Source organism: Taeniopygia guttata, chromosome 5 (assembly GCF_048771995.1).
Source record: "Taeniopygia guttata chromosome 5, bTaeGut7.mat, whole genome shotgun sequence".
NCBI classification, from domain to species: domain Eukaryota; kingdom Metazoa; phylum Chordata; class Aves; order Passeriformes; family Estrildidae; genus Taeniopygia; species Taeniopygia guttata.
In genome coordinates this window covers 41,765,332-41,787,720 of record NC_133030.1, presented here as the reverse complement: position 1 = coordinate 41,787,720, position 22,389 = coordinate 41,765,332, and the positions used below count along the sequence as shown (strand labels likewise).

The window sequence follows — 22,389 nt, the reverse complement described above, 5'->3', positions numbered from 1 at the left end:
TCCTAAGTGTCTATTTTTTTGGTAGCTTTCTCTCCTGTGCCTGGCATTGCTTCACAAGGAAAGAGCAATGAGCAGAGCTTGCAGCCTGAACTGGCAGCAGAAATCAGGTTGCTGCAGCTGCAATATGCCCACCAGTCTTAGGGAGAAGGCAGTTCAAGGGGTTCTGGTGCAGTATTGCCCAAGAGGGACCTGGAAAATATGAGGTCCACTGCATTTTTTTGTAGTAACCTGTTTACAGACTAACAGAAGTCCTGTTTTGGCATTCACTTTATCTGGTACTTCTCATTCCCAGACCTTAAACCACCTTTGAACCCACTGCCTCATGTCTGTGCTGAAGCCCTAAAAGTGATGCTCAGAGAGAGCAATGGCTGGGCTCTGCAGACAAGTCCTGTGAGGCACCCTCAGGTCTGTGCATGGCCAGGTCAGTGCTGAACACTGGCAGACAGGGCTGCTTTCGTCATACTGAAAGGGAAAGTAACAAACTATAGGAAGTTTTCAGCCAGGAGTAGCAGAGCTGGAGTGATTGATTTATAAATAGGAGATGATGTGAGGAAAAAGTCTATTTAGTGGCGCTGAAGTGAGAACTGGCAGGCAGGGATATTCAAGCGCATCAACTTCAGCAAGGGAGAGCAGTTAACAGGAGTGACTTCAGCTGAGGAAGAAAGGGGCAACACAGACAGCAGAAGTATTTGGCCTGAACTTGAAGACAGCTTAAGGGCAAGGCCCAGTCAGGTGTTTCATCTCCCAAGGGAAGTGGGGAACTTACCTACACATTAGATCCCACCTTGGACAAGAGACTGGAGGCCCCTAAGTCTCTCTCACACCCTGTAGTCCTCTTCCTTTGAAATGAATCAGAACTCAGGGTCATTCCCCATTGTCCAGCCCTTGTCAGTGCCACCTTCTTCCCATTGTGCAATGATATCCAAGGGCTCTCATTGCTGTTCTCCTCTCTCCAACTTAAAATAACTCTTTGTGGGACATGGGGACATCAGTGCTGTCTTCTGAGAGCCACTCCCTGTCTCTCTCCTAATGGTTATTGCTTCCCGGTTCATCTTCTGTGTCATGTTCAGCACTGACCAGTCTAATGCACCAGGATGCACAGGACAGCCAGGTCTGCCTGCTCCCCGCCCTGGGGTACCAGAGCCTTGAGAGTAGGTCCCATCTCTAATTCACCTCTGCTCATCTCAGAGCTCTTTCCCCTTCTGGCTTCTGTCCAGCTGGGCTCCCATCCTCTTCCCATTCTGTGAGATGGGGAGGAAAGTTTGAATTGGTGTTGGCACTATGCTCTTGCTCCACGAGGCCTCTGTGAGGCTCCCAGGTGCACAGGAGGAAATTAAATGTGAAACAGCAAGTGAAGTACCATAGCACTGAGCAAGTACTAGGAGTCCTGGCCACATCCTGTGGTCCTGGCCATAGGTGGGAGAGTGGGGGAGAGCTGGGAACTGAAGGAGATTCAAAGTCAAGATCAAAGCATTTCCCTCTGAAGCCCTAACACTCTCCTTCCCTCCCACTTGCACATAAAAGCACTCTGCCCTCAGCGGGCTCTCCTCTGGGGAGGGTGGGTGGAGGAGGGGACCCTTTTCCCCTTTTTTTTTTTCCGGTGTTACTAATAATTCTTCTTATAGGTGAAATGCTGAAAATCCTTGACCTCCCCTCCCCCATGCCTGCTTCTTACCCAGATCCAAAGGGTCCCAAACAGTTTCAATGACTATGAGTTCATGGCAGACCTGTCCTGCTTTGGGGGTCTTACCAGCCAATGCCAGCATGGGGGAGATGCAGCAAGTAAAGCCTTTGAAGTGTACAGTAGAAAGACACTGTTAGAGGCAAAGCACAAGGAAGGAGAATTGAAAAGAAAGCAGAGCAGTTTGGCCCACGGGAGGGGGAAAGGCTAATTAAGACACAGAGTGTGGAGAAGGAAAAGGCAGAATCATTAAGATATCACAGCAGGAGCCCGTGGTGCGGCTCCATGGAGGTTTGTGCTGTGCTGAGCCTGGCCATGTTGTTTGCTCCCCCTCCGTTTCCCATTCCCACCCTCTGCTTTGGGGTGGCACATGAGTGTGAGGGACTCTGTCAGTTCAGCTTGCTGTTCCAGCTGAAAATTAGCTGGTTTAGTTCACATCCTAGTACAGACAGTGCTGTAACTCAGGATGGGATTTTTCCTTAACCCTTCCTTACTAATGATCTGACAGAGGGCTAAAGCTTGTAGGTGATCCCACACTGAAGAAGCTGCAAGCTCTGGTGAGGACAGGTACCTATGAGAAGATTAGAAATTGGAAACATGGGCAGGAGATGGTGGATTCAGTTTTGGAAAGCCCAGGAAGGGGATAATCTGGCAGTGCTTCATTACGCAACATCACACAAAGTGAGCAGCATTAAGAAAGACCTGGGAAAGAGGGAAAGCAAACTACAGATTCAAGGCTGCAGTTTTGTGTTCCTGTGATGACAGAAGCTGCTGCTTGCTTCAGAGGACACCCAGGACCACTTACCACACAAAGGCAGTGAAAGATGGGTTTGTCAGGCTTCTTCTCCCTGCATCCCAGCTACAGGCCAGCAGGCAGAGAGGGACCACAGGGAAATGGAAACATAGAGGGGCAGTGGGGAACGACGTGAGACAGGGACTGGGAGGCCAGGGATGCAGGAGGATCTGGCTTCCTTCACTGGTCCAGGGCAGGGCAAAAATGCATGGAACAGGCAGGGGAGGATGGGGGATGGGATGTTTCACACCTAGCAAGCAGGAGCAGATGGGGCTGCGGTTAAACACCACAACACAAAGAATTAACTTGCACTGCCTCAAGGAGCCCAGGACCTAGCAAGCCAGGCCCATCTCTCCATTCCCAGGATTCATGGCATACACTTCGGTGACAGGTTAGCAATGCAGAGGGGTTTTCTCTTGGGTCTGTAGCTAGTCAGGGAGCTGAGATATGGCCCTTCAGTGCAAACAGACCCATAAAACTCTGCTCAAGTTGTGATTCCCCAGTCCTTTCCCAAGCCCTGCCCCCAGGCACACACTGAAATGGCCATGGTGTTTGCTGGGGGAGAAACGTGAGAAGTAGAGATGGAGTGCTGTAAAAGATGTAAATGTTTCTGTGCTGACAGCAGCTGAGTGTCTAGGGCACAGCCTCGGAGGGGGGATGGAGAGGCACTGAGAAAGCACTTCTCTTTTGTTCTTGATCTTGGCTGCCTTAGGAGGGTTCCCAGGAAAAATCGTGAAGCAGATACGCCAAAGGGAGCTCACAGGGTGTGCTTTATCAGGTGGAGGTCGTGGGGTGCCAGTGACAGAACAAAGGGCAGGGAGAAGGAAGAAGTAGGAGGGCTTGGGGCAGACAGTTGTGGCCATCTCATCTCTGTGTTAGATCCTCTGACTCTCCTGATGCTGGAAAGCCATTTCATCAGTCCAGGAGGGAAGGGAAGGAATATCCCCTCATCATAAAGTGGACAACAGAGCAAAGGAGTCAGTTCAATCCTGGTAACCACTGATAAGGTGACCCACACAATTGTCACAGCTGCAGTACTGCCCCATGAGAGGATGTGACTGCCTAGGAGCAGCCGTCACCCAGGTCTGATGCAACAGCTGAGAAAAAAACCACCATGGTTCTTTTAACATAAAAGTTAGTCATCACTGAGGTCAGGTTTTCACAGGGCTGATCTCTGCCCTCTGGAGCTTAATCTTTAGGTATGACTGATAGCATTGTGAATTCCAAAGGAGAGAAGGGAGATGAGGGCAAGGAGAAAGGGGCACTGCTTAGAGACAAGGCCATTTGCTGAGGAAACACACTGATGTGTCTTCTTTCATCCCTGAGAGCATATACACTGACTTTGTGAAGTGTGAAGTATGAATTATCTGGACCACTGAGCAGATAGCAGCAGAGCAAAGATGAAGGAGATGAGGACGAAGAAAGAGAAGGAGGGCTGGGAGGCAGAAAACTGGCAGAAGAACAAAGCTACTAGGCATATGGGAAGAGGGACCCACGGGGTACATGCAGAAGCCAAAGGCTCTGCAGAAAAAATGGCATCAGCTGGATGGTAGGTGAGAGACACACTAGTAAGGAAGGCGTGACAGCTCATAGGATCTTTCATCTCTAATCACCAGGCTTGTGATTAGAAATTTACTTGTTCTGAAATATTTCATAACTCAGAATTTCGGGTTATGAAACCAGATTCCAACCCAAACCTAAAAAAGAAAATTAGTTGGTCTCTGTATTAAAACTGGGGTCAACGAGAAGCCAAAGAGGGTCCATTCACTGACAGCTCACTGCTGCTTTCTCCAAGTCCCTCCCTCTGCCGGGGGTTTCGCACTGCTTCGTTCCCGTTCCTGCGGCAGGGTGGGAGCACGAACTGCCCTTCACCTTCACGCTGGGGATCTCTGCTTAATCCCAATGTCCCGGCTTGAGAAATCCCCTGCAGTGGCCACTGCGAGTTGCGAGTCCCTCGGAAGCAACTTGAAACTTCGCTGCTCACCCGGAAATAAGACAAATGTGCAGAATTAGTACTGGTACTTCTTTCTTGTCTCCCCTGTAACAGGCGGGCAATACCTGCTGCCCACGGCGACTGTCCTTCAGCCTCTGGGATCCCCAGAGGGATCAGTTGGTGCTTGTCCAGCTCCTTCCTCAAGAGAGGCGTCAGTGCCCGGGTTCTCCGGCCCTGCAGCCTGCGGCTCGGCCCTGGACCCTGCCCGGCACCACGGCCCGTCTCTGGGAGCAGGCGTGGGGGAGGGGGTGAGGGACGCGAGTACACCCACCGCGCCGGGATGGCCCGCCGGGAGGGCCCGCCGGGAGGGCCCGCCGGGATGGCCCCCGCCGGGATGGCCCGCCGGGATATGGCCCGCCGGGATATGGCCCGCCGGGATATGGCCCGCCGGGATATGGCCCGCCCGGCTCCGCTGTGTGGGGACCGCGCGGGACGGGCGGGCGCTGACCGCGCACAGCCGCGCGGCGCCGCCGGGGGGCGTTGTGCCGCGGTCAGCGCGGCTGCCGCCAGGGGGCGCTCCCGGCCGGCGGCGCTGGGGCGGAGCTCCGTGTGACGCCGCACACGGAAGCGGCGGCAGCGGCGGCGCCCGCGGGCGGGGCTGATGCCGGGCGAGGAGAGGTGATGAATATTCATGTGCAGCGCCCGCGGGGCCGGGCCGGGCGGAACGGGCCGGACGGGCTGCTCCGGTCAGGAGGGCGCCCATGGCGGGAGGCAGCCGCAGCGCGAGGCGTGCCGGGGCCGGCGGGCGGTGAGGACGGACCGGACTGGGCCGGGGCGGGTGGAGGGGTGCGACCCCCGAGCTCACTGCCAGCCCCGCGTCTCCCTCCGTTGCAGGGCTGGTTCCCGGCTGGACGGGCTGTTCCTGCGGCGGTTCCTGCGGCTCCTGGCCGTGCTCTTTCCTGGGTGGCCCTCCCCGAGCGCCCTCATGTTCCTGACGCTGCTCGGTGTCGCCTTGCTGGGTGAGCCTGGGTGGTGGGGATGGGGGGCTGCACCCCACGTCTGCTCCCTGTGGTCCCCCCACTTTGCCTTGTCACCGCAGTCCATCAATTCCTTCCCCTGCTTGCCTTCTTCTCCAGAGCAGCTGGTTATTTACCAGGTCGGCGTCATCCCCAGCCAGTACTATGAGGTCCTAGGGAAGAAGGACTTCTCTGGATTCAAAACACTGACTGCCGTTGCTGTGACTCTGATCATTGTGAACTCCACGGTAAGAGCAGAGGCTTACATGTCTTGGGAGTGGAAGAGAAAGCTACCCGTGACTCCTGGCATGATCCTGGTCACAAAGGATTCAAGTCTGCCCATGCCTTGGATCACTAGTACAAACTGCTAATTTTTATTTCATTTTGTAAAAATGTTTGTTCTCACTTATCTCTCCCCATCCATTTCTTTGCCCTTGTTCCAGCTAAAAAGTTTCGACCAGTTTATCTGCAACATGATGTATGTGAACTGGAGGAAATCTCTCACTGAATACCTCCACAGCTGCTACTTCCAAGGCCAGGTCTACTACAACCTGCTTGTGCTGCGTGAGGACATCGATAACCCGTAGGCTGCTGGCAGCTTCTTTCAGTATCTTGCTTGGCTTCTCCTGGGCTGCTGCACACCTTTTCCTGACTTCTCTTTGTCTCTGGGTAGGGGCATGAGCCCTAGAAGCTTTTACCATCTAGGCACCCTCTTCTACCCCAGTGGGAGGTGATACCTATTGCTGGGAACTCCTGTGACTGCTGGTCATGATGTTTTTAGGGGCAGGATGTTTCAGTTGCAAGGAAAGTGGATGGCCATTGGAACAGGGATCTAGTGCTGCTATAAAACATGCTGTCTGCAAACTCAACCCTTCACACTGTGTGATGTTGCAAAGGGCCTGGCTGGAGTCAGCAGTGCCTCTTTTTTTCTTCACACAGCTGGTGCATTAGAACAGTCTGTGTTCTGTTTGAACTTCAAACACCAGGATCTGCAGCTGAGCACAGTTCAGTTGTATTTTAGTGGTTTGATAACCCATGGGAGCCACATCCAGGAAGGGCTTTGTTTTGCACTGTATGCATGTTGCATTTCCCTTTCCTGTTCCTAGGAAGGAAGTGTCAGTGGTGACTTAAAATATGAGGAGGAGCATTCAGTCTCTCCCTGTGGATCCCAGACCCACCCCCAAGAGGTCCTTCTCCAGTTTGCTTTGTGGACTGTCCTGCTTACTGCAGAGCTGTTGATCTGCCTGGGCTGCGTGGCAAAGGTTGAATGCCTTTCCTCACAGCTGTGTGTGGACCTTGGCCTTCCAGCCTGTCCTTGCACACATCGCACACTTCTGTCATAATTGCACACTGTGAAGAGCTAAAAATCCTGTGTTAGACATCATGTGAGAGGTCACAGAACCACAAAATACTTAGTTGGAGCGCACCCACTTGGATCATTGAGTCCAGCTCTTTAAGTGAATAGCCCACACAGGGATTGAACCCATGGCATTATTAGCACCATGCTTTAACCCACTGAGCTAATCTCGGTGTAGACTCTCCCTAATTCTTCCCCTTCCAGAATTTAAAGTCATTATTATTAAATACTAGCTGGAAAACTAGAAATCAAAGGGGAATGTTTTCCAAATAATGTGCTGTTATACCATTGTTTTGAGACTCCAAGCTCTCCTCTGTCACCTCTACTGGAGTGGGTACCTCTGATCTAGTCACTGCATTGGTGCCATTTCTCATGTTGATGGCGAGAGAGGAGACCATGACTAGGGTCCTGGGGGAAAATTGCTGTCTTGCAGGGACTCCTAACTCTTGCTGATAGTGGAAACTTCCAAGAAACTGAAGCAGCTTCTGCAGTTCTGCTGCCTGGTGCTACTGGCTGCCTGTCCTTGCTCCTTCATTGCAGGGCAGAGTCTTTGTGTGGCTGCTGCAAGAAAACATGCTGGGTATCTAAGGGGGAGCAGCAAGCAAGGAGAGAGATCTCAGCTTGGGTCAAACAGCTCTACATGTTGGGTGGTAGGTCATCATTATCAAGCTGATGCACTTCCAGACTGCTGCTGGGTTTACTTCCACTATCATTAAATGTTAATTTCTGATAGTGTTTTTCAGTGGCATGGAGTTACAAGGAGTGGTTAAAAAAAAACCATGTTTGTTACCAGGGCATGCAGCACTTTTTAGGCAGTGCAGCACATTGAAGCCAGAAGCTCCTGCATGCCTGTCTTTTTCTTTGGGGACATGAGGGGAAGTGGAAGATAGAGGCCCCTCACCACATGATTATTCTCCTCAGATTTATTTTTAACTAGGGAACGTGTTCACATTGTGCAGTGAAATGTAGGAGACAACTGGGTCAGTCTGCCCTGCAGCAAGAGACAGATCTCCTGGCCTTTGCAGACCAAACATGTGGGATTACTGTGGAGTATCTCTCATTACACCTTGCTTCTGCTCCAACAGTCAATGTTACTGTTTAGTGTGGTTTTGGTGCCACTGCAGAAATTCTCTTCATCTTGCAATTCCTTGATGAAAGTTTTTTCACTGCACCAGGTACTCGGAGAACAAACTGGAGCAACAGAGATGTTCCATTATGCAGTGCAAACCAAGCTGAGTGTTAAATGCATGGAGTTATCTACTTTGAAGGAATGAAGAGTGGGTTCTGAGTGGCATACAAGCACTTGCAGCATTACTAGGGCATTTGAGTTGATGCTTTCATGTGTTTCATGTATTTTCATTACATGTTACTTAATAGCTTGTAAAAAGCAATATCCTCCCATGAGACTATAGCACAATTTAAGTTACAATTTTATGGGAAGATTACAGTGTGAGGAAAAGGAAAAACGATGACTGCAAGCTCTCAGGGTAAGAGCTGCCCCAGAATAAATCCATTGCTGTTCCAGAACTGCAAAAGTGTTAAAAGATGAGTGCCTTTGTGGTAGTATCTGCCCTGAGACTATCCAGGAATCCATCCTTGCTGTTCATTCCGAACTCCAGCATTAAGTTATGGCCTTTCCACTACAGCTTAGCACAGCAGGCTGAATCCCTTATCCATGTGCTCTGGACAGATGAAGTGCTGAGGAGTAAATATACTGAATTTCTTCCTAGTTATCCCAAGTGCAACTCCTGCGCAGCAGTGGGATAGATGGGACTTCAGGGTTTGTCGCCCATGTGCCTGCTGCTAGTGAGGTGGGAAGGCTTGGTGTGCTGCTTCCTGCTCTTGTGGGCTGAGGTGGGTAGAAGCATTTCTTTCTTTGCAATGAAGGAACCAGAGGCACTCCATGCAGAGCCAAGGGATTGGCTCTTGTGAAAAGGTAGCTTTGATGGAAGTGTTTGCAAATATCCAATAGCTGGTGAAGGCCTGGCCTGTGCTCTAGCCTGTCCTGGTGGATCTGATGGCATCTCAGCCCAGTACTGAAGGTTAGGGGGAGAGTCAGTAGTTTTTCATAGTATGGGGGTTGTTCCAGGAGTACTGGTTTTTGCTTCTGGGCTGTAATGGTGTCAATGTCTCTCTGTGTTGAGCAGGGACCAGCGCATCAGCCAGGATGTGGAGAGGTTCTGCAGGCAGCTCAGCTCCATGGTCAGCAAGCTAGTCATCTCACCCTTCACACTGGCCTACTACACATACCAGTGCTTTCACAGGTAAGGATGCATCCTGGCCCTGCTTGCATGCCTATTTTCAGTGTTCTTTTTTTGGAGCATGCCACCCCCATTACCACTCTGCAGATGGATATTTGTACACGTGGGTGAGTGGTCTCTATACTCCAAAGAGAACTCTGCCTTGGAGATGTTGGGATGTGCAATGTTGGCCCCCAGACTTCTGTGAAAGCCAAGAGGGGTTACAGCTGAGGGCTCTGATTGCTTGAACCTAATGATGCAGGAGTGCCCTTTGCTTGGATTATTGGCTGACTTCTCTTTCTCCTCTGTAGCACAGGCTGGCTAGGCCCAGTGAGCATCTTTGGGTATTTCGTTATTGGGACGATGATTAACAAAGTGTTGATGAGCCCAATTGTGTCTAAACTTGTGCAGCAGGAAAAACTGGAGGGAGATTTCAGGTGAGTCCCAGCAGAGCTGTGTTTTCCACTGCCCCTTGGCAGCTCCTGTGAAAGCTGCTTTTTTGTCCCCACTCAGGGCTGTGTATGTAGCTAATTCTCTTGTCTGTGACTTTCCCCACTACCTGTGCAATGGTGCCTCGGAGTCAGTGTACTGAGCCAGCCATTCACAGCTTTGTGTCATGGCAGGCAATGCCCTTGGTTCAGTCTCACAGCCTAGTCTTTCCATATGCTCTGTGACTCACCTCCTCCCCCTTGCTTGCAGGGTTGGCTGTGTGTGTAAGCAGGGGCTTTGCAGCTTTCCCTGGGGCTCAAGGTATGCACGGACAGCAGCATAAGCTGTTGTGACAAAGGGAGCCCAGTCCAGAGCAGTTGGCTGTGGTGATTTTGTGTGGTGGAGATGCTGGACTAGCAGCAAACAGTAAGCCCAAGGGCTAAGATGTGCACAGAGAGCAGGGTATCAAACAAATGTAGGACTGAGTTGGCCTTGAATGATGGCACCTTGTTTTAAGCCTTGGTCTCTAGTGCCTTTCTGAGCCTGTTGATTATTTCTGTCAAGAGATGCCTCAGATCACTGCTCTAACATGCAAGATAAGTTTCCTCTAGGAATGGTTTTGGCTACATAATTCACTGAGCATTTGTGCACAATTGTGTTTCTTTGGTTGTACAGGTTCAAGCACATGCAGATTCGTGTCAATGCAGAACCAGCTGCTTTCTACAGGTTAGTAGTGTTAATTTCTTTGTGTCCTCAAAAGGATTGTCCCAGTTCAGAGCATCCTTGTTGTGTTCACATATCCCAGATGAGCCCAAGTTCTGTTGTTGCAGCTTTCTATCCCTTCCACTGCAGCATCATACAGCCCTGACACACAGTTTTTTGCATTCTGTGCATCATCTGCAGAAATAATCCACACCAACTGGAGACAACTATCTTTCCTTTGCCTCCCTTCTAACATCCTCAGGGGCAGATACAGATTTGGTGCTGGCTTAGAGACCGTTACTGATGTTTTGCCAGGTCCTTACCTGGAAGATTGCTTAAAGTTATATTGCATCTGGTTGCGCTGAGGACTTGTTGCATGTTGCTTCTGGCCCCATCACTGCTCCTTGCTGCATGTCTTCTCTGGGTGTGGTAGCTGCTTCTTGGCCACATTACCTCTGCTTGCTGAGCACACAGTCAGAAGCCCAGCAGCACCTCCCCCTTTTAGTGATGCCTTGAAGCCTGTCGATCTGCTGCTGGGTTCACCAGGAAAAGGCATGAATTTGGTGTAGTTTGTGTTGTGGTGGCAGGAAGTTGTTGCTTCTCTCTTGGCACGAGTCTGCCTTTGCCCTATATGTTGCGAAATTGCATTCTTCCAGGAATTGTAGCACATGTCCTCTCTCCGGTCTTTCCTGCCTCTGATCCTTCATACTGTATTGAAGTTGGGCATTTCGAGTGTTGCGGTGTTGCGGTTTGATTCAAAATCACTGATTTCATAACAACTTATATTGACAGGCATGAAACTAATTTAAATAACCAAAAGCAATCATGGTTTGCACTGGCAAGTTTGAGTTATTTCTTTGTACTCTGATTCTTACTGGTTGATGGTAATTTTTTGTAATGGAAAAGATACAGTAATTACATGCCCTTATTTAAGATGCAGTATTTTCCCTCAGAATTTTGATTTTTTAAATTCTATTACTAAGTAGAAAATGGAAAGTGGATTATTATACCAGAAAACAGAATGTCTTGGTTCAGTACAGTGTTTTAGTAGAAAATCTTCATTTTGTGTGAAACCAGAACTTAGCTGAGTTGCACACAACCAGGCATTTAATGGTATGCATCATAATTAAAAATTAAGGAATTTTTTAAAAGGTTGTGTTCCTAGAATCCTGCGAGAGAAGGAACATGTGGTGAGTGGCTCGTTTTGATTGCTCAGCTTCTCTAGCTTGTGATCTTGTCCTCTTAAGACTGCCTAAATGTTACTTCGGTAAAGGAAGAAACAGAAGCAGAGCACTGCCACCTTTTTACTTATTTTGGTACTAAGCCTTTGGCAAATTTCCTTTAAAAGTGAAATGAATGGGAGGAAAAGAGGAAACCAATACAGCAATCTCTCCTCATCTGCAAGAGAATAATAGCTCTAGAACCAAGGTCCCCAGTTCCTTTCTCACCTTTAATTCCTTGTGTCCAAGCCTGTCTCCTTTCCTAATACATGGAAAGCAAAGACTGCAGCTCAGTAGTTACCTGAGATGTGTTATAAGGCAATAAACCCAAAATGAATTCTAACCAGGTGTATTTTTGAGAAAGAAAATGTATTTTTCTACGAACTGAGAATCTTTAGAAATGAGACCCTAAAAATCTTATTTTGGATGTTTTTGTGCTGCTTCTGGTCTTATCTTCTTGGGCCATAGTGACGCTCTTGTTGCATAGATCGTGGTGGGAGTGTGGTTTGTGTAGTGGGCACAAGCCTCTGTTGGATGTCAGGGGCAATAGGTGCTATGGTAGGTGGGCGTCTCAAATGAGATGTGGAGCTCTTTCTGCATTTTGCCACCTGAGGGCAGCCCAGGCCTTGCAGAGCAGCAGAAGGAGCTGTCACACTTGCTTGAAGGTGGTGGTTTAGGAGATGTCTCCTTGCTCTTGGCTCAGCCTGGCCACTGGCTTGTGTGGTGGGTGACCTGATGGAATAGCCCGGGGAAGGGGGAATTTGTGGAACTGGGGTACCCGTACTGGGGGTTGCATTGCTCAGGACTTGCCTTTGTCCCATTCCTGGGAAGTGGGAAGTGGTGGGCTAAGGCTGCTGGCCATGCAGGCCATGTGGGCTGATTATTACCCCCTGGATTCTCCTCTGCCCTCTCCTTTCTGGATCCAGCTGTGTAGCAGTGCCATCCCTCTTATCCAACCAGGCTGTATTTGAGAATTGTGTTTGATCTTGGGTGTACATTGCTTCAGGCTGGAGCCTCACTGACAGTATCTGGCCTGGCTTTACCTCCTCCTGCTGCAACAGCAGCAGCAGCCATGGCTCTGGGATAGATTTGCAGGACTGCTTGCTTCAGCCAGAGTTCCTTGATGATACCCTTCAGGAAGGCAGTCCTGGCTGTTCAGTTCCTGGTCAATAAAGAGCTTATTAGTCAGAGGCAAAGGTGCCAGGCCCGTTCAAAGCTTCAGTTTTAAAGCCCATGGTCGTAGGATGTCTGTGGCATGTTGTATTCTTACTTTTACAGGGCTGGGCGAGTGGAGCACATGCGCACAAACCGGAGGCTGCAGAGCCTGCTGAAGACCCAGAGAGAGCTGATAGGCAAGGAGCTGTGGCTATCCAGTGAGTGGGCAGACTGGGGGGTGAAGTGGGATGTGTGGTAACTCCATTGTGGTGGCCCATACACTGGGAAACTACTGGTAGAGCAGTTGGGTGGGTGCTCTGTTTTCTTCTTCTGCCTCTTGCTAGTCTGTGAAAGCCCTGAGGGTGAGCAGAGGGTGCCTCCTGCAGTGCTAAATAGGAATCTTGTTGTGTAAAGGCCTCATAGAGAGGTAAAGTTGTAGGGGACCCAGAATCTGGCTTTTTGTGGTGCAGGTGTTCACACACCAAAAAAAGAAGGAAGGGCTTGAGCTTTGGGGAGGTGTGGAAACTGCTTTCCTATAGAGCCTGTCCCTCAAGCATAGTTATTCCCTGAAAATATTCCTTCTCCCTTTTTCATTGAGTCCAGGTTTTTTCTTTAAATGACCTCTATAAAGATAGCTCTTCCTGATCTCAGCACCACAGCGAGCTTCTGGGCAGTGTAATGGAGGAAGAACCCTGAACAGAAGTGTCTGTGGGAATTTGGAATCTTAAGTCCTTCTGCCCATGTGCTCCCAAGACACACTTCATGGCAAACTATCTCACCCCAAGGCTTCCTTTTTGCCCTTCCCTCCTGTTTGCTGTGAATCAGTCAGGCCCCTGAAGCATAGCAACAAGCAAGCAAAGTGGCTTTTGCCCACAGTAGTCCCTGAGCTGTGTCTGGATGATGAGTCTCTGCTCAGGGGCCTGCCCCAAAGTGCTCTTTGCTTGGCAAATGCATTTTCACCCTGGTGTTTGCGCTATCCTACAAAATGGGTTTTTCTGCTCTGGTTCATCATAAAGGGCTGAGGCAAGAATATGGCTCTTCTTCTGACTAGGATCAGGGTCAGCACTTGGGCCTTACTGGGACAGAGTTTTCTACTTTAACTCACTGTCTTCTTTCAATGTGTTTATGCCCAGTTGGGATCAACACCTTTGATTATTTGGGCAGCATCCTGAGCTACGTGGTCATTGCCATTCCCATCTTTTCTGGTGTCTATGGCGACCTGAGTCCAACAGAGCTCAGTTCCCTTGTCAGTAAGGTGAGCTAAGGGTAATCTCTGTGACCCCATTGTGGAGGGTGAGCAGGCACTGAGGATGCAGGTTTAATGTGGTGCTGGTGGCCCTGGGACTAGATAACCTGCAGCACTTGTTCTTTTGGTTAGACTGTCCCTCCTCACAGTGTTATGGAAACATGGAAACGGGAGCTTGTATCCAACTGGTATGTGATTAACTTGGGCCTGAGAACTGTCAAGGACATGTTTATTTAAGCGTTTCCTGGCTCAGACCTCTGTGTCTAAAAAAAACCAGGAGGTCAGAAAGCCTCTGGTTTTCAGCAGTGCAGGTAGAGATGGGGGTCTGTGCAGTGCTGTGAGTCTGGATTATGCCCTGGGCTACTGCCTGTGCTGAGCCTTGCCACCAGTGAGGCTGAGCTGGCTTGCATTCACCATGTGACCAGACTCATTACAGATACTCAAAACTGGCTTGTGATAGGGAATGCAGACCTAAAAATAGCTAAGTGGACACTGCAGGCTGCTCTGAGCCATATACGGTGCTGAGGCAGGGGTGGTGGTATGGATCTGTGTGATTTGGGCAAGCATGCTGGGCCCTGGGCAGGCCATCAGGCACTCTGCAAACACCATCCCTGGGTGACAGGACATGTCTACCTGGCAAAAACTGCTGCACTAAGCAGGGAAGCCTTGCCTCTTTCAAATGTGGTCATCTTCCCTCCCACCATCCTGGGTGACTTCACCGCTTCTCGTTCATCTTGCTGAGACAGCTGATGTGTGCAATTGTGTGGACTCCTTGGCCACCTCCTTGCAGTCATAGAATAAGGGCCAGGGCCCCAGCTCAGCACTGACCCTTACTCTGCCATGTGATTTCTCCCCAGAATGCCTTTGTTTCCATCTACCTCATTGGCTGCTTCAGCCAGCTCATAGATCTTTCCAGCACTGTGACTGATGTAGCTGGCTACACACACAGGTGAGCTTATCTGTGGGCACATCTCTACATCTCTGCAGGAAAGGACAGTGCAGAACAAGATTCTGCCCACGTCTGTGCTAAAAAAAAAAAAAAAAAAAAAAAACCAGTTGCTCGTGTGCAAGCATGGGCAAGTTTGGAAGTTTGGATATTGTGAGGAGGCTGCTGGAGTTGTCCCTGGCTTTCATGCAACCTCTTGTGTGTCTAGGATTGGCGAACTGCAGGAGACCTTGCTGAGCCTTGGCAGAAAAAAAAATGGTAACTACTCAGAAGCCAAAACCAGTTGGGATTTGGACAGGTGAGTCGCCTCTCAGCAACTGGCTGGCTTGCAGCTTACGTGCCAGAGTGTGAGGTTGCCATGGGATGGAGGTGGCCCCTGTGTCACAGTCTGTTGCATGCATTTGGTTGGAGCAGGCAGTGCTCACTGTCAGTTGTCATTCCCAGGGTGTGTGGGGCAGGGCTACTGTCACAGAGGCACTGGAGGTCTAAGGTGCCTGATTTTTGCCAATCTCAGCATGGTCACTTACCCCTGGATCTCTTGGTCTTTGTCTTGTTGGTGGCCCAGCAGCCATTCTGGTGAGGACCCAGTGCCAAGTGACACTGCTTTTCTTCTGGAGCGAGTGACACTCTCAGTACCATCCTCTGACAAGCTGCTCATCAAGGACTTGAGCCTCAGGATATCACAAGGAAACAGTGTGATGATTGTGGGAAACACTGGTACAGGGAAGACATCTTTCCTTAGGGTCCTCGGAGGACTCTGGGAGAGCACACGAGGTAAGGACAGCCTTCTTTTTCTTAACCAAGGCTACCCTGAGTTTGCAAGGTGGCATTATGGCAGTTTGTGAGGCCAGTGCCACCATGTGATGGTGAATGTGACACTACTGATAAACTGATTTGAGCCACCCATCTCTTGTCACAGTCTTTGGCTCTCATTTCTTTGCTCTGTGTTGCAAACATACTTTTGTGGGGACTTGTTGGCTACTTCATGGGACAGGACTACACAGGGCAGTGGGAAGTTCCTGCCTGATACTGCAGATGTGATGAGTGTCTCTGTGCAGGGAGCATCAGGATGCTGACCTGCTTTGGCCCCCGAGGAGTGGTGTTCCTACCGCAGAGGCCCTTCTTCACTGATGGAAGCCTGCGTGAGCAGGTGAGCGCAGGGTCTGTCTTTGCTCTGGCCTCAGCTGTGCTCCCAGCTGTGGCCATGCCCTGCAAACCCTTGGGGTGCAGACAGGCCTGCAAGGGGGAGGATACCTGTGGCTGCTCCTTCCCTTGTGCTTGAGTTCATGTTACTGCATCTCTGATGGACATTGTCCAGCTCCCTCTGACATGGTTTCTTTTACTCTGTTAAACAGGTGATCTATCCCCTGAAGGAGATCTATCCACTTTCAGGTTTGTGAAAATCCATTAGAGCAATTAACCAATGCTATGGTATTGCCTCATTGTCCTGTTCCCAGTACAGCTTCTCCCCTGCTGTAACCCATTATGAACACTCATCCATTTTGCTTTTGTTGCTCTGGTGTTCCCTAGAAGATTAGTGTGTGTTAAGGTCAATTCTGTGTCCCCCTCCTTTTGTGAGGAAGCATACTCACTTGATAAGAACTTGCTCTCTTAGTATAATGAGGACAAGCTGGCCATGTTCTTCCTGCTGTGCTAGACATGATATATGTTGCTGTTGGGATACATCTGATTTGTTTGGTACAGTCTGACTTTCAGTAAACCTTATTTGCCTTAATCTTATTTTCCATCCACCTCCATCTTTTACTTTTCCACTTTTTCAAAATGATGCCCCAGGGCTTTGCACACTCTGTGGTCAGAATATATGGATCCTTTCTCTCCCCTTCCCTCTTCCAAAGCCAGACCACATGTGGTCTGCTGTAGCTTGGAAGTCACAATCTTGATGAGAGTAACTACAGCTATCAGCTACTGCTGTGGCTCTCCAGCAGCTTCAGAGACATCCATGACAGATGCAGACCCCTTTCTGTCAGCTTCCATAGGCGCTGTCTGTACCAGCTCAAGTGTATGTTCTGCTCCACAGCTGACTCACCCTGAGGTATTTCTCTTCCACGTAGGGTGCTTTTGCTGGCTCTTACCTGAACCCCGTTCCCATGACTCCATTACTTGTAGTGTGCAGTCTCAGCTTTAAAACCGCAACTATTGGGCAGGGCCTTGGCAGTTGAAGCCTGGATCCTTGTGTTCTGTCTGTGGCCATAAGCTGAGGCAAATCTCAGGTGTATCTGTGGAGCCCAGCTACCTCCTGGTGTGCTGCTCGCAGGGATGGTTAATACTTTCAAGGAAGGTGTCTTTGGGGCTATCTCAGCCAAAGCTCAGGATCTGGTATAAGTAAGTGGTCAGGTCAACTACACTGAGCCTCAGGAGATACTCCAGTTCCTCTCTCCTGCCTCACCAGCTCCTTCATTCACCAGTGGCTCAGCACACACTGCCTCTCCTTATGCTGTATGGCTTTCTCCCTAGGGTCTGCAGATGATGAGAGGATTGTGAGATTTCTGGAGCTGGCTGGGCTGGTGAGTCACTGGTAGCACTGCTGCCTTCTTTCTGGTGCCACCAGTGAGGGAAGAAGGGATGATTTTTTTGTGGCAGCACAGCATGATTGTGTGCTGAACTTATGTGGGGACATTGTCTGTGCCTGGGACACAACTGTCCATGGGACAGAAAGAGGAGGAGAAATATGGTACAACTTCAGCTCATGTAGGGAAAGGGAGACTGGCAAAGTGCAGGTGGTTATGCTCAGGGCCATAGGCTGACAAGGTTGGGGACTGTGTTCACAAGTCTGCTGTGCTCTCTGTAGACGGATTTGCTGGCAAGGACTGGAGGACTGGATGAACAGGTGGACTGGAACTGGTAAGGGAGCTCTCTGTCTGTGTGTATTTGGGTGATTTCTGAGTGGGGGACAGTTCTAAGCAGATGCACATTGCTGCTGGATTTATCTGTGTCCATCTGTGTTTTGTGAGATGTGGACACTATACAGGAGCAAAGCCTTCATGGCCCAAGCATCTATGCCAACAATCACCAGCTGTGGTGTGCTGCAGGCAGCTGACTGTGTACAGGGCAAGTCCCAGTATGGAGGGGGGCACAAGGGATACTCAGGGACAGTTGTTTGCTGATCTCCAATATCAGAAGCCATAAGATTTTCAGCAAACGAGCTCTGTTTCTTAAGGAAGGTGTTGAATCTTGACCCTGCTGCAGGTATGACATCCTGTCCCCAGGGGAGATGCAGAGACTCTCATTTGCACGGCTCTTCTACCTCCAGCCAAAATATGCAGGTGAGTGACTGACTACAAAAGAGGGGAGAAAAAATGACCTTTGGTGTACAGAGAAGCAAGACAGCTCGTGAAATCACTTTTGTGCTAGGAACATGCTTTGTCTTGGCCATTATTTTAGCAGCATAGCACACAGAGGATTCACTTGTGAAAAGTGAAAATATTTCATTATTTGGGTGGATGCTGGTAAATCAAGAGGCTGTATATAAGACATTTTCTTCTTGGTGAACTGGTGATTAATGTTCATGGTCCATATCCAATGTCACCAGAAGAACTTTGTTAGCCTGCTCACCAGTTGCTATGCAAAGAAGTGTGTATGTTGGGGAGTGTAGCAGCAGCTGTCATATCTGAAGCTTTCAAGCATCTGTACGGTTTTGTGGCAATATGGAAGGTTTAGTGCTGATGTGGCAAAAGAAGACAAGGAGCAATGGGAGAAACAGTCCTAAGAGACCACAGAAGCATCTGCAATTAGCTAATGGGGCCAATTCCTTAGGCTCTGGGGGCTTGAGCTGTTGGAGGACTTGCCATGAGGGCCAGGTTGGATGTGGGTGAACAGAGCCAGTTTCAGTAGCAGGTAAGTACCTCTCCCCTGGAGCCTGTGGCACATTTAAGTGATGTCTGGCAGAAGGAACCTGTGAATGGCAAATTAAAAGCTGTAGAGATTATTTGAATTTTTTGCTCCAGGACTGTAGTATTTACCCTCAGTCAGGAGGGTGCCACAGGCCATCCTACACTCTCTATGTAGGGTCTGTGCTGGAAGAGTACACTGCTGTTCAGCCTGGCAATCTGGCACATGGTCTACCTGGAGAAGGTCATGTCTTGGCTTTTGCCATGATGGGAATGCGGCAGTGGTGGGCAGCTGTTGAGGGAGAGGAATGAGGTGAATAGTGTGGTTTGGATGGATTCTTGAGGAAAAAGACAGCTTTCCTAGTTGCTTGACACCAACTGTGCCAGAGGAGTGCTGGAGGAATACCAGAGTCCTTAGTTTTCTCCTCACTTGCCTTCTGCAGATGCTCTTGGTGAGCTCCAATTAATATTGAAATGTTCTTGCGAGTTGCTGCTCTTGCCTGCAGGACATGTCTGGTTGGGAGAGGATTTTTGGGGCTTATGACTTTTCTTTCAGTGTTAGATGAAGCCACCAGCGCCTTGACAGAAGAGGTGGAGCATGAGCTGTACCGTATGTGCCTTCAGCTGGGCATGACACTGATCAGTGTGGGACACAGACCCAGCCTGGAAAAGGTGAGACAGGGAAGCAGTGCTCCATGCCTCCCTCATGGTGGTGAGGTAGAGAGGGTCTCTGGTGAGCAGAGGGGAGTGACTAAGGTTGGAGGACCTCACTGTGGGTGGACCATGCCCTTTTAGAGACATCCCTCAATGTGCTATTGAATTGCAGTTCCACAGTTGGATTTTGAAACTTCATGGGGAGGGAAGATGGGAGCTCACTCGATGTGAGAAGATGAAGCGGCTCCCCTCTGAGGAAGGACACTAAAGAATACGCCCTTGTCTGGCCAGCCACAAAACCTGCACATGTGTGGAAGAGCTCTCAATACAATAGCAGACATGGAGCTGCCAAGCCAGCAGCTGTGTCAAGCAGTGCAAGACCAGTTCTGGATTTTGCTGATGGACACACAGTATGTCTGAACTCATGGTGTGGAGTTTTGCCAAGAGTAGACATTACTATGCCACCCTTTTCCCAGCCTCCTTCTGCCTCCCTGGCTCTCATGAGAGAAAGCAGCTGAGCTGCTTGGCCGCCCTGAGGGAAGATGCTGTTCATGGGTCTTGTAAAAACAATAGCCAGAGAAACCTCCCCTTTGTCTGGGATACATTGGTGTGAAGCTAGAATGCAGCCTCCTTTTCTGCCCTCTGTGCCTTGCTCTGTCTTCGACACAGCTCTGCAGAGCAGATTTATGTACCTTGGGGCTCTGTCGAGAATTGTGTTTTCCATCAGGAGGTAAGGGGAGGAGAGAAGGGGCATGTCTCTGCTCTCTTCATAATGCATGGCTACAGGTGAAAGGAACATTTTTGTATTAAATTCTGGTGACTGTTTTCAAACTGGTTTAATGGAGAAGAGTGAATATTTGTTTACCAGACTGTTGCATGTGTTTTTTTCTGGGGTTTGCTTTGGGGGAGATGCTTGTATATTGGCAATGGTCCTGGACAAGACTTTTGCAAAAGAGCAAAGCAGAGGTGAGAGTAGTATCCCTATCCAGGGCTGAACATCCTACCTGCTTCTGCCTCTGCAGCTAGTGCAAGGCACAAGGAACCTCAAGGAGGGCTCTCTGCCCTCTGCTTTCATGGAATGAAACAGTTTAATTCCCCTTACTCTTTTGCCTATGATGAGTCATGTTCTCTCCTCTGTCTACATGGGTGTACTGAGACAGGTTTTGAGGGTCTCTTGTGTTGTGGAGAGGTCACTCCAAGACTGCAGTGAAGGTGTGATCTGAGAACTTACTGGCCACCACTTGTTAGTGGCTTTTCTGGGTGTTTCTCTGGTTTTGCAGTGAAAAAGGAGGAGGCTGCTGCTGGCAGAGCCAGGCTAATGGCCCTTCTGCTGCTCCACAAGATGCTTGTGTCCTTTTATGATCTGCTGCACAGCCTCATGGTGTCCAGGGTGGTTAGGTCCCCAGGCTCACTGGCCTTGTCCGCCACTTTTCCATAGCACCCAACGCATAATCTTACCCGAGCGTGTCTAGGCAGCTGGTGTGTGACCTATAATGGGGAGAGCAGAGTCAAAGCTGAGAGAAAGGGCCCAGTCAATCTGCCAGTGTGGGTGTTGGACCAGTTTGCTTGTGTTACCTGAACATAATCTGGAGCTGCATACTTAGCAATCTTCTTTGAGATGAGCTCCTGTAGCTCGGCAGCAAGAGTCTCCTATGTGTAGCCACTGGCCTTCTTCAGAATAACAAACACATAGGCTCCTGGCAGAAGGATCACCAGGTTACAGAGCAGTGCATACCGTGCCCCAGAGACCTGCCTGGACCTAGGGCCAGGAGAGGCCCTCTCTGCTGGTAGCCTCAGGGGATGCTCTGTAGCCAAAACTGCATGCTTTTGACCACACAGAAGTACTGCTGTTGCCACCCTATGCTGCTGCCACCTTAGGCAAAGCCTATCTGGTTGGTGGGCATGTGCAGATTGTGATGGCTGTGCTGAGATCCCCACTAACATGCTGTATGGTGTGGACACAGCATTGCTACCAGTGCCTCTTCCCACTGCAGTGCCACAGCCCTGGGAGATGTTTTGGGGCAGGAAGGAAAGCATCTTACCTTCTCCCTTGATCTCATGTGGGTAGCTAATGACAGCAGTCTCTGCCACTGCCACATGGTGATTCTGGAAGAGAACAGGGCAGAGGTTTGAATCCATGCTTTTGGCAGGCTGTCTGCCACCTGCAGCTGCCCTGACCTGACTTGGCTGCTGCAGCCCACAATAATGCAGGGAGAAAACGAAAGACCTCAGATGGCCTCTGCCTTTTTTCCTTCCTGCCTCAGTAGGTCTGCAAGCACTCGTCTTTTCCTGCTGCCCCTGACTGCTTTAGTTTGGATGGTTTTACCTCCCACCCACATCTCTTACCACAACATTCTCACCTCTGCAGTGCCCAGCTGGTGTCCACTGGTGCTAATGATATCGTCCAGCTGTTCTGTTAGCTGGTAGTAGCCCTCACTGGTACGATATGCACCATCCCCAGTGAAGAAAAGTCCTGCAGTAGCCGGAACCATGCCATAGTCACTTGTTGGAGGGAGTATGTGAGCTGCTCAGCAGCCATACTCTCACATTTCCCTTCCTCCTCTCTGTTGGCTTCAGGGCCAGGTACTTCAGGTACTCTGCTTCTTCCTCAACTGCTCAGGGTAAATGTGCCTGCCTTCCTTGTTAGTCTTCTGCCTGTGTTGGTATCTGCTCTATCATCAGGCTCCTGCCCTCATTCTGCAGTGTACTGGCTAATGCTGTGCCTGTCTCATCACCATGTGCTGGGAGCACTTTGCTCCAGTGCAGGTGCCTGTGGTCTTGCTGCTTCTCTTTGTATTACATCAAGACACACACACTCCTGGGCTTGTTCGGTGCGTCTGGGTGAGTCCCCAGCGGCTGACAGGGTTTGCAAGAGATGCAGCAAGACGCCTGTGCTCAAGGGGACTGGGGGCAGAAGGACAAATCCACTGCCAAAACAATGTGTGATCCAGTTGGGAAGGGGCAGTCGTGTGATACCAGACCTGGGGAGATAAAAGGCCTCAGGACTGTGGAGGGTCTCTGGAAGAACAGAGGAGCAATACCAGCTCTCCTGAATCCTGCCCCATACAGAAAGCCAGCAAGTGGACCCAACCATACCCAGCCAAATGTGTGCAAGTGTCTTGCCACATGTTTTCCTTACCTGGATAAGTCAGGTAAGTTTCCAGAAATC

The 22,389-nt window shown here is 50.0% G+C and overlaps 1 protein-coding gene and 1 long non-coding RNA gene across 16 annotated transcripts; one reads left to right on the top strand and one right to left on the bottom strand.

The window, feature by feature from the left end:
- Positions 1 to 4,064: 4,064 nt before the first annotated feature.
- LOC140684311 (uncharacterized) lies at positions 4,065 to 4,768 on the bottom strand. The gene is made up of 2 exons (XR_012056420.1): positions 4,533 to 4,768; positions 4,065 to 4,450 (listed from the first exon to the last, which is right to left on the bottom strand). It is a non-coding gene; the product is annotated as an uncharacterized lncRNA (long non-coding RNA).
- Positions 4,769 to 4,946: 178 nt separating this feature from the next.
- Positions 4,947 to 20,087, top strand: ABCD4 (ATP binding cassette subfamily D member 4). Of its 15 annotated transcripts, none has more exons than XM_030273139.4 (19): positions 4,947 to 5,085; positions 5,302 to 5,426; positions 5,544 to 5,671; positions 5,867 to 6,006; positions 8,928 to 9,044; positions 9,332 to 9,457; positions 10,125 to 10,175; positions 12,650 to 12,744; positions 13,660 to 13,781; positions 14,630 to 14,721; positions 14,927 to 15,016; positions 15,284 to 15,492; positions 15,777 to 15,868; positions 16,074 to 16,110; positions 17,194 to 17,243; positions 17,528 to 17,580; positions 17,926 to 18,002; positions 19,123 to 19,238; positions 19,393 to 20,087. In XM_030273139.4, exons 1-19 carry the CDS (start codon positions 5,069 to 5,071, stop codon positions 19,486 to 19,488), a joined length of 1,833 nt encoding a protein of 610 aa, XP_030128999.4. In that variant the 5' UTR covers positions 4,947 to 5,068; the 3' UTR covers positions 19,489 to 20,087. The 15 variants fall into 15 exon arrangements, 13 of the variants coding, with proteins under 13 accessions (XP_030128999.4, XP_030129000.4, XP_030128998.4 ...); XM_030273140.4 differs by having other exon boundaries at positions 4,948 to 5,085; positions 15,287 to 15,492; XM_030273138.4 differs by lacking the exon at positions 4,947 to 5,085 and adding an exon at positions 5,116 to 5,215 and having other exon boundaries at positions 15,287 to 15,492.
- Positions 20,088 to 22,389: the final 2,302 nt, after the last annotated feature.

Bases quoted from the DNA above. Each gene is read 5' to 3' on its own strand.
- ABCD4 (XM_030273137.4), top strand. From the start codon at position 5,169: ATGGCGGGAGGCAGCCGCAGCGCGAGGCGTGCCGGGGCCGGCGGGCG. The intron at 12,745-13,659 runs GTGAGTGGGCAG...GTTTATGCCCAG, and splicing joins CAAGGAGCTGTGGCTATCCA to TTGGGATCAACACCTTTGAT. The intron at 19,239-19,392 runs GTGAGACAGGGA...ATTGAATTGCAG, and splicing joins ACAGACCCAGCCTGGAAAAG to TTCCACAGTTGGATTTTGAA.